The sequence below is a fragment of the Zonotrichia albicollis genome, chromosome 2 (genome assembly GCF_047830755.1).
Source record: "Zonotrichia albicollis isolate bZonAlb1 chromosome 2, bZonAlb1.hap1, whole genome shotgun sequence".
Lineage (NCBI taxonomy): Eukaryota > Metazoa > Chordata > Aves > Passeriformes > Passerellidae > Zonotrichia > Zonotrichia albicollis.
This window is the reverse complement of record NC_133820.1, coordinates 5,560,844-5,572,225: the sequence shown is the minus strand read 5'-3', so window position 1 is coordinate 5,572,225 and position 11,382 is coordinate 5,560,844. Positions and strand designations below refer to the sequence as shown.

Genomic DNA, 11,382 nt, shown 5'->3' with positions numbered 1-11,382 from the left:
TGGGCTGGAGGCAGAAGGAGTCGTGCGAGGCGCAGAAATAAGGGGAGGGCGAACACCGAGCTCTGAGGGGCACATGGACCTGTTGGAGCAAGTCCAGAGGGAGCCACCGAGTTAATTGTCACTCCTGTGACAAAAGGCTGAGGGAATTGGGATTGTTCAGCCTGCAAAGAGATGGCTTAGGGGTGACCTAACTGCAGCCTTGAAGGGAGCCTGCAAGAAAGATGAAAAGGGGTTTTCTACAGGAGCGTGGAGTGCCAGGACAAGGGGGAATGGATTCAGACTAATGTTAAACATTACAAAGAAATTCTTTACGGTGAGGATGGTGAGGCACTGGAACAGGTTTCCCTAGACATGGGTGCCCCATCCCTGGAAGTGTTTAACGCCAGGCTGGGTGAAACTCTGAACAACCTGGTGTGGTGGGTGAATCCCTGTCCATGACAGACAGAGGTGTGGAACTGGATGGCCTTTAAGATCTCTTAAAGACCCAAACAATTCTGTGATTCTGTAATTTTACCACTGCTGTGACTCCTCTGCAGGGCAGCAGAGACACCACAGCTGCTCCTGGCCCATCTTCCCCCCATGGGGAGATTGATCTGGAGCCCTCTCCATCCTCCCTCCAGGCTGAGCACTGGGCTGTGGATGCCTTCAGGACTTGCAATTACAATATATCAAGGAATGGGGCCAGAAGGGAAGCAAAAGTGCAGACAGGGAATTTCCTGATGGCTATCAGTGTGAAATCCAATCCTTCATGTCACAGTCGTGTTCCCACTTGACCTTCATGGCATCTGAATATTTTTCTTTTTTCCTCTTAAATACACACCTTGAGGAAATGGCCTCAAGTGGCACCATTGGGGACATTTAGATTAGACATTGGCGGGGGGAAAAATCACAGAAAAGATTGTAAATCATTGGAACAGACTGCACAGGGAAGTGGTGGAGTCACCATCCCTGGAAATGTTTGAAAAACATGGATATGGTGCTTGAGGACATGGTTTGAGGGTGGTGCTGGATTAGCAATTGGACTTGATCTTGGAGGCCTTTTCTGACTTTAATTATTCTGATTCTGTGATTCTAACCATTGCCACTCAAAACTCTCTGTATTCAGAATAATAAACAGGAAGAGGAGAATCAAGTTATGAGTTTAACAAAGCACAGAGCCCCTGCTGACTGAAAATCAGGAAACTTTATTCATTACAACTCATTTCACTAAGAAAACAAATCTATGTTTGGTTGTGCCGAGACACCAGATTAGTCCCACGGTCTCTGATTGTTTGGCTTTCTGTCTTGCTCTCAGACTTCTTGGTTTGAAATTTGTCTCCTTGTCTGCAGCATTGCAAAGAGAAAAACACATTCAGTTTTCATGGAGAAATGAACTGAGGGAGCAGGTTATTGTATCTGATCTGAGACCTCTTGCTTTACACCTTCTGGTATCACTGCCAGTTAATGCAGAGCTGAGATCAGGCCTTGCCTCTTCTTTCTTTCTGTATCTGCTGCTTAAAAACTGTTGTTTCTTAAAGTGATGATATTCCTGAGTTCGGAGGGATTTGTGGTTGTTTTGTTCTGTGTTGGTAGGTTGTGGGGCAAGGTTAGCTGTTGGTTGCCTTTTAGAGAGCAAGGTTAACAGGAAATCCTTTAAAAATAAGTTCTAGAGAGCCAAATTCTGATCTTGTTTATGCCTTGGCAACTCAACTTCCACACAGGGGTTAAAAACAAGGCAGAGTTTGGTCATAGGTCTTAAACTTTCTTCTTTGCATGTGTTTGGAAACAGGCTTGAAACTGCTTAGCTGTGAATTACTGATCCCTGGGCCTTGGGAGAAACACACAGGGAACAAGATAATTCCTACAGGAAAAACCCAGCCCTACACCCACCTCTCAGCCCAGGGCTTCTCCTTCAGGGAAGACAAAAAGTGTGAAAAGAAAATGGAAAATTAATTTTGTGCTGTTCCTCCTCACACAGTCACTGATGTGCATGTGTGGGGAGAAGGGTCCATGGCCCTCCGCAGGTACAAAGGAATCTTCTCAGTTGTAGTTATTCTTCCACACATTATAGTGAATGAAGCTATTTTGTGTTCAGTTTGTAAAGAGAACCAAAATCAAGCCTTTTAAGTAACACAGGAAGGTGCAGAATACTGAATTAAATCATGGGATTTGGCCAAGAGTATATTTAGAAATCACACAGGTTTCCAGAAGGTGCTACAGGGCATATTTATGACAAATAGCCTCAGCTGGCAGCCAGCCACCCATTTTCTTTTTTCTTCTCTCCTGAGGTTTTCATAAACAAGAACTCTGAAGCTGGAAGCATTCCCACATCGTTCTGATTTCTGCATTTCCTTTGAGTTTATTTGTGATGAGTTCAGGTGATGATGCTCACTGGCAGTTCATGGATTCCTTTACAGGGTTGTCTGTGACTCTTTTGTGAACTAACATGTATGTATTGAAAAACTTACCTGAGCATTTTTGTATATAGTTTTTCCACCTTGGAAGCCAAAAAATGCCTGGTTTGCTTTCACTGTACCAAGCTGGATCTAGCAAGGCAGAGGCCAACACTCTTTGTTTTTTTCAAAATGTTCTGTCAGTAGCTCTGTAATCACCATTTCTATTCAGTGCTGCTTCATCCCAGATCAGCAAGCTTTAAAACACACAGGTTTTTGTTGACAGAATGCTAAAATGCAGTCCTCTGCACTTTCAGATGGATTTAAAGGCACACTTGATGCTGAAATTAAAATATGGACAGACCTAAGCCGCTATGGTTCCATGATTTAATCTGTTGAAAAGCATACTCTCTTTTTTCTTTTTTTTTTTTTTTTATTTTATTTATAATGCTTTTTCCAAACCAGTTACACAACGCGATTCTGGCCTCAAGCAGCTTTTGTAGCTACCAAACATCATTTCATAGAATCACAGAATCCTAAGAATAGTTTGGGTTGGAAGGGACCTTGAAGATCATCCAGTTCCAAACCCCTCCCATGGGCAGAGACGCTTTCCATCAGACCAGGCTGCTCAGAGCCCCATCCAGCCAGGCCTTGAGCACTTCACCAGCTGACTGTGTGTGCATCAACCTCTGCTGGTGCCTGGGGACAGCCCAAACCAGCTCTACTGCAGTGTCACTCCACCATGCAGTGACTTCCAGCATGGGATATCCCATGGGATAGACAATTCAGGCTGGGAGGCATCACCTGGCCCAACCTTCTGCTCAATACAGTCAGATTTGGATGCTCAGTGCTTTCCCCAGACAAGCTTCATCCCCCAAGGACGAAGATCCCACCATGTCTCTGGACACCTGCTTTAGTGCTGAACCACTCTCCATCTCAACAATTTTTTTCCTTGTCAGAGTTTCTTTTAGGCAAAATTTTCCTTAGCTGCTCATTGTCGTTGTTGCCTCTGATCTTTTGCTGTGCACGTCTATCAAGAGTCTGCCTCCATCTTCCCTGGAATTCCTCTCCCTTAGGAACCTGAAGAAAGCACTTAGGGCTCCCAATGCCCTCAGCCCCTTCCTCCCCAGGCTGAACAAACCTCCTGTGTCTCTTCGTGCAGCAGGCTGCTGAGAGGAAAGCTTGAATTGCTGACAGATAGATAAGTCCTGCCTCTTCTACTGAAATAGGCTGGTGCCAAGCTAGTGGCAAGGAAAGGATTGTGTGCCAGGCTATGTCTTGGCAAAGCTGACACATACTCACTTGCTGTGGTTACTGCTCAGCTGTGTGAGCCCATTTGGTGCTGGCAAAAAGCCTTTCCTGAGCCATGTTAAAAGGTACAGCACACACAGAGCCCAAGCAATGGCAATGTCATTCTGTTGGGGTGAAAAACCATTCCAATACTTGGACAAGTCCCCTGATTTTGGTACATTTATCCAGCCCTGGCCCTCAGGAAATCTGGCACCATATACTGTTTTATCGCAGCTGCCTTGGGCTTACAGGAAGGCTTTAGTGTAGTACTCATGGATGTTCCTGTCTTTACTAAACAAAACTAAGCCTAGGCTAGGATTACTTTCGGTTGTCAGCCTGAAAAGCCATTTTCTATACAAAACAGCAAACTGCCACTTTTTTTTTCAGCACTGTGTGACACAGCTGCTCTTTAAATGTAAAACTGCACAGTCAGTGAGTTACTGAGCAGCAGGAGGGATAGGGCTTCCCCCACCATTAAGTAGATTTGATGCCCACACAGACCTAGAGAGCAGAGATTCCCCCAAATCTCTCCTCTTCTGCAGGAGGAGGAACCTGCACCTCACTATGTTTCAGCACTGAGAGGCTGTGGGTGTCAGTCTCTGTTGCTCTGAGTGGTTTAAAACAGAAGCCCAGCAATACTCTGTATGATCCAACCCTCTCCCACATGCCTTGCAAGCACCTCAAAACTGTCAGAGCTCCACCAACCTGAACCAAGTGCTCCAGGAGCTGCCTTGTTTCAGCACAAATGCTGCCCCAGAGGGGGTGCTGGGGATGGGGAAGAGGGGTCCACACCACCACACTGTCACCACAGCTTCACACACGGCTAAGGTGGGACACATGGGTGAGGGAATCAGTAAAGTCTTTTTTACCCATGGCAAACCCACATCCATGTTAATGTTGTCAGTGGAGTGCAGTGTTCACATTTCCAAACTATTGCCCTTCTGGTTGAGGAGTCATATATTACCCAAGTTAGCAGTTCTGCCAAGAAATAACAAGGATACCATGCATTTCAGCAGTGCTTTTCATCAGATCATTCCTACTTACTTTACAAACAGAGTTAAGGAAGCCTCACAACATCCCTGTGAGGTAGGTGGAAATTCTTACACCCATTTTACAGGTGGAGAAAAAGGCACCGAGAGGTAAAGTGATTATCACAGCAAGTCAGAAGCAGAGCTGGAAATAAATCTAAGATTATTATCCTAGGTCCACTGCTCTAGACACTAGAGAACACCAACCCCCACATGCTATTGTAAGCTAAGAGACTACCTTGCTCTTCTACTTTCACTTCCTTTGGTGATTTTGACACTTGCATCTTATGCTCCTTGCAGAGAGCCATGTGATCAGTTAGGAATTTATTTGCACAGGGAGCCAAGGGGGTAAACACACCTTTAAATTATTCAGGCTCTGATTGTCCAGTGATTTCCCCCTTCTCAAGGAAAAAATATTCCTCATTCATCATATATATCTTTATGTTTTGCTGAGTTATTTTTTGAGTAGAATCATACACTGCATCCACAGCTCTGAGGCTGTTATGCAACTTCACTAGGAATTTCTTTAATAAACTATTAAGTTTGTCTCATTGAGAGGGAATAAAGCACATTTATGTGCTATCATATCCATTAATAGCAACAATCCTTTGCTCATCTGTAGGGCTTTCCATCCAGGACCTCCCTTTCCATAACTAGCACAACATGTCAGGCCTCACATCGTGATTGTCAGGTAGGAAATGATTCCCAGTTGCACAAGAAGGAAGAATGACTTGCTGACAGTCCCACAGAGATTTCCTTGCAGAGATGAGGCTGAGTGCCAGAAGCCCAGACTGTTCCTGCCCCCTTGGCTGAGCAGCACTGTCCTGATGCCATGGCCCGTGCTTGGTGGCTACAGATTCACTGATAGCCAGGCAGAGTACTTGAAAACTGACTTTTAAAATAAAAACATCAAGAAGCAGTTGAGTGGATGCAGGAGGAAAATGCCAGCTTCTTCTTGTGCTGTTGGGACCCAGAGGAAGAAAGGAGCATTCCTGTGGCAGCTGGGAGAGAACTACAGTGTCCATGGAGCACACTGCACATGGTGCATTTTACTGAGGCTCTCCAGTGGAAAAGGACATCATTAAGATGTGGTAATTAAAGACTGCCCTGCCTGACAGCCACATTATGAGCCATGTACTCCTGATGAACAAGCACTCATCTTTAAGTAGCCCTGTAGTCTAATGAATGTATAATGTCAGAGATCAGCAGTGGAATTGTCAAGTAACTACAAATCAAGCAGGGGTGGGAGTGATTGAACCAGTCCAGTACCTTGGTATCTGGAAGGGTCAGATGCTCTGATGCAGATACCTCGCATAAACTGTAACAAGGTTGTGGTTTCTACCTGCAGAAAAGTGTTTCCAACCCCCTTCAACAAGTGGGCTGGTTGATGCTTAGAATCATTCAAACTCTTGTCTCAGATTTCTATGGAGAAAATAAAAGAGATCCCATCTAGTGTAAGTGTGGTGATTGTGTTGTTCATCTACATCTTAGCCCTTTCTTTAGTTGTAGTATCTTGAACTGGGCACAGTGGAGTCTTCCTGCTGAAAAACATTCTCTTCCCTCAGTTGTGATAACAGTTCTCCTATTTCTGTATTAAGAGAGTGGATAAATGGCAGCCTCCAGGCTCTCTCTCTCTGCATGTATTGCTTTGTCACATTCCTTCCCAAAACTGAGGAGGCACCTTCCAGTCTTCCTTCACAAGGAAGGACACCCAGCAGCCTTTGTTTAAGGAAAAAAAGAGGTTTTGACCTCAGGCTGCAAACCTTGGGAAAACACCCAGACCCAAGAGGAGCAAAAGGATGAATAGTGTTAAATAAAAAGAAAAAACCAATACATGGCACCTTTGTGGCACTGAAGAATCCCAATGCACCCTACAAACTTTCTACATATGTACAGCTTATCGTCACTCTGCAGTGAAGTCCGGCCAGGCAGGGAACTCCACCAAAGGGGTGGGATCAGGACTGACTATTCTGGGGCTGGGACAGGGCCCAAGCCTGCCCAGGGCTCTCACAGACTCCCATTGCCTCTCCTGGGCTTTGAGTCAGACCTGCCACAATGGGAGGCCACAGGGGGGCTTTTCTAGCTGATGGCGGGATGAGTTTGATGCATTGTGCCAAAGACCTTTTTTTCCCTGACCTGGATTAGAGCCTGCCCTGGGAACAATGGGATGGGCTGCAGCCCAGCAGAAAGAATTTGCTGAGATGGCAGGGTCTGAGGTTTGCAGAGCAGAGTGCATACCTGCATTTTTTTGGCATGGGGCTCAGTTTTGGGGGGACAGAGCTGTTAACCTGAAGCTTTTGAACGCATTGCTGCACTGTCCCAGCCAAGAGTTGCTGCTGTAGTCCTAAAATTAGAAATCTATATTAGACATCTAAACATTTGCAAGCACATCATTTTCTGCCTTCTGTAAAAAAAGATTTTTCTGAGTCTCTGAGACTTCTGTACAGACCTGTTGGCACAAAAGGTCTAAGTCGTCTTTTGAAAGGCATTGTCTTACTTGACTGAGACTTTGGCATTTCAAGGAGAAGTAGCCCACTGAATGGCTCCTGTCTGTCAAATTAAAAACAAAGGCTGTCAAAGGACTTCTACCATATCAGTCTTTTCAAACTTGACCAACCAGTTTTGTATTTAGAAGTTTAAAAAATCACATAGTTACCCAGACCCCTGGTTTAGGTTCACAGGTGCCTTCAGGACTCTGTACCTGAGATTTGCTGAGTGCCTGGGAGCCTGGAAGCTCCAGGAACTGAACACTTGTCAGGATCATTCCTGAAGGCTTGTATTTGGTTTTATGCTCTGGGGGCTATAGCTGTCCCCTCCTTTCTCAGAAGATTTTTTTTCCCTCTTGCTTGGCTAAATCTAGTTTCAAATCTTTAAGTCACAAGGCAACAAGTAAAAAATATCACTTGAATTAATCTTTCCAGTGTTCTGAACTAGTCTCAGGGCTGGATAACCCTGAGAGCAAATAATCCATCTCTGGGCATGTGCTAAGTCCTAGTAAAGACCTACTGTTAACCTTGCCCACTGTCAATATCGCTTGCAGAGCAGAAATATTTTTGACCGGGGAAAATATATTTACCTAACTCAGATATGCATTGACAGAGAAATTTGGAACATTTTTGCCTTTATTTTCTGAATAAAGAAGGGAAGTTGGGCTTAGTATTTTAGTGTGTTGATGCCAAGCATAGAATTCACTTTGTGAATTAAATAACTGCAATTCCATGCCAACAGCAAAGGGGAGATCTGTTCAGTGAGCCAAAGGTGGAAATAGAAAGAGAAAGACTAGATACAGTTGTTGATGAGTCTTTCCCCTCACTGGCTGAAAGACAGATCCGCCCCACATTCCTAGAGAAACGTGGAACACAAGGCTTTCAGTAAATGTGATCACAGTGGCAGCATTTGGGTATCACTGCCGTGTTAGGCTTTAAAATACATCAGTTATGTGTACAGTGTAGATATTACTGTAAGGAGTGAGCTGGCATGGGGAAATACAGGGACATATGGGGCAAATAAGGCACTGTTACCATGGTAGTACCTTTCCAGTTGAGAATCATAAAAGGAAATAATATTCAAGTGGTCATTTTAGCACTTTGCTTAAAAATATCTTTTGATTCTTTCTCTATCTCTCCTTTTCTCTTCAACCTTTTCCTTTTCATGTGCTCCCCGCATCCTGCACCTTCATACAGTCAAATCATCTGACCTGGCCCGGCTGCTGGCTTTACTTAGCCTGCTCAGGGGTCTCATATCAGCGGCAAGCTCAGCAGGTGCTGAAGGCCCTTCCACTTCATCTCTCCCCGCCTCTTCTTCTGCTTTCTTCACCCCTGGCTCCTCCTGAGGCCCTGGATGCTCCTCCTCTCGTTCCTCCTCCTCTGCTCGTACCTTCTCCTCTTCTGGTTCCTTTGCTTGCGCGTACGACGGTAGCCTCTCATCGAATGCCCTGGAGAGATCTTCCAGTGGTCCCATCCCAATCTTCTCCTCAAACTCGTTGTAGGCTGATGGAAGGGGGCTGGGCTCAACCCCTACTTCCGTGAGAGGGAAATAGTGGGACACTGGCTTCTCTTCCTCCAGCAGCTTGTAGCCTTTGGCCTTTGGGATGGAGGGGACTGCGATGGCGTGGAGGGGCTTCTCGGGGACCTCTCCAAGCTGCTCCTCTGCCGGCCTCCTCAGAGCCCTCCGGATCCTTTTCAAGATCAAATGACTGATCTCCACCAGGTTGAGGAAGAGGGACACGGAAGCCACCACCAGCATGAACATAATGAAGATGGTCTTCTCCGTGGGCCTGGAGACAAAACAGTCCACAAGATTGGGACAGGGCCACCGCCCGCAGCGGTAAAGGGGGAGAATTCGGAAGCCATACAGGAAGTACTGACCTACTATGAATCCCACCTCAAAGAGGGTTTTGAAAATTATGTGGAAGATGTAGGTTCTCAGGAGAGTACCTTCCAGGCGAAACTTCTTGGTTCCATCAGGGTTGTTGCCTTTGTTTTGGTTTGGAGCCAGGGGCAGCTTCTCTTCATCCACCTCAGCTTGCTGGCGCCTCTCAGCTTCCTCCCTCTCTTTCCTCTTCTCCTCCATGCGGACGTGGTGCACGGCATGCCCAAAGTACATCAGCGAAGGCGTGGACACAAAGATGATCTGCAGGACCCAGAGGCGGATGTGGGAGATGGGGAAGGCCTCATCGTAGCAGACATTCTCACAACCAGGTTGCTGGGTGTTGCACACAAAGTCTGACTGCTCGTCCCCCCACACGAGCTCGGCGGCCGTGCCCAGGATCAGGATGCGGAAAATGAAGAGCACTGTGAGCCAAACTCTCCCGATGACAGTGGACTGCTCATTCACCTGCTCTAAAATGTTCCCCAAGAAACTCCAGTCACCCATTTCTTACGGTCTAAGGGGAAAAAAAACAAAGAGAAAGACCACAAATTATGCTAAATTTTAAAGATTTCAGGTTTTCCCGCTGATGTGTTTTGTTGCTTTGAGAACAGAAAGGCACGAGGTTGCTTGCTTGCTGATTTGCTTGTTCACAATGATTTATTAGCAGAAGAAGTGCTGGGAAGCCAGAGCAAGCTGCCTGCTAAATTCTTCCTTCCATGGCTCTAAATGGGCGATTACTTTTCAGCCAGGGAGTATATTTATCTCCTTTTGCAGGTGAGAGTCTTCTGTAGGCTCAGTTCTGCGAGTCTGCTTAGATTTTGTACACGTACAAACACTCACCAGCAATACAGTGGAACAGACTTATCAGCAGGCAGCTGCAGTGGTTAGAAGAGAGGGTGAAGCTTTCAAGCACACAAATACTTCTGCACCAGAACCCCTCTCGGGTCGAACAGATCTCAAATCTGCACCCAAATTGCACCTAAACAAACGTAAATTCTCTCTGGGTTGCAAATGTCAATTCTACTTTAGCAATCACTGTAGAAGTAAGGTAAGAACAATAATTACAACACCATTACTGTGGTAGTAACGCTGTATAAGCTTAACAACTACCATATTGATTAGTTTTGCTGTATAGAATATGTTATGTGCAATATAATTATTTGGTGCTATTCTTTGCATCTCCTCCTGAAGTCAGCTACCACACTGACAGTGAAACCAACCTGGGGAAAACGCCAAGGTCTCTAACTGGGACCTAAAATGCTATTTGCTGTCTCTAAAATATCAGTGCCACTATCTCAGGCTAACACAGAGCTGGAAGCCAGCTGCAGATATACTGTTGGAAAGCTAAGGCAGTCATCCATTTTCAATAATGCAAGTCAAATAATACATCTGTCATTACTTTGCATGATAAGAAATTATTCCTAGGTCAGGGCTTCATTCTGCATGTCTTGAACTTCCTACTATATAATTTCAGGCAAGGGAAGATTTATGAATGAGGAAAATAGAGATCAAAGTTGATTTGTATGGGTTGATTCAACACATCACAGCAGTCTGAAGTCTCTGAGGAATGTAGAATATTACAGTGGCCCAGAAAGACCAACTTATAGAGCATGACAAGTGAAACAGGGAACATTATTCATAAAATAGCTGTTCACAGGAATCTAGAATTTCATCTCTTAGATACTACCTCCATCTATAGTTCCCTAAATGCAGGCACATACACAAGCACTCGGAAAAGGAAGGGGTACAGTCAACAGCATGAAAATCTGAGTATCTAAACTTCCCTCCTCCTTCAGATACCACTGGGATATATTTGTGATGCCATATGTTATGACACACCAACACATACCAGCCTGTTTCAACTACTCTGTACACAGTCACACATAGACAAACACGCAAAATATTGAGAATTCTATGGCTCGGGGGAATTTCACAAATTTTCAATCAAAAAAAAAAACTCCACCAAAAAAAGCCCCACAAACTTATGATGGCATTTTTCTAAAGCAAGATGGACTCATATTCCTTGCCTTCAAACCTCTCAATATTTTTACCCTGGACATCCACGTTAGAAAACGAAGAACAGAACACAGTTCCTTCAGCTTGCACAAACACCTCGCGTACATAAGTGGCAAACATATAATTTAATCACCAAGGAAAATTGCTACTTTCTTAGTCATTAAAGTCATGTAAAGAAGTGTGTTAATGTCAGCGCTTACATTAACAAGTCTAGCAGAAGATTATGCTGTTTACATACATTATCTAAACTGATTTAAACATCCTCTTTCTGCACATTCACAGAGCAAAGTACGCCCCACAGTTAC

General features: G+C 44.9%; 1 protein-coding gene across 29 annotated transcripts in view; it reads right to left on the bottom strand.

Moving 5' to 3' along the window:
• Positions 1 to 1,146: 1,146 nt before the first annotated feature.
• GJA8 (gap junction protein alpha 8) overlaps positions 1,147 to 11,382 on the bottom strand; it is a 49,100-nt gene continuing 38,864 nt past the window's right edge. For all 29 annotated transcript variants that reach the window (XM_074532280.1, XM_074532262.1, XM_074532412.1 and 26 more), the window contains one exon: positions 1,147 to 9,575. In XM_074532280.1, the coding sequence (XP_074388381.1) occupies positions 8,366 to 9,565 (1,200 nt within the window). In that variant the 5' untranslated portion in view covers positions 9,566 to 9,575 and the 3' untranslated portion in view covers positions 1,147 to 8,365. The remainder of the gene's footprint in view (positions 9,576 to 11,382) is intronic.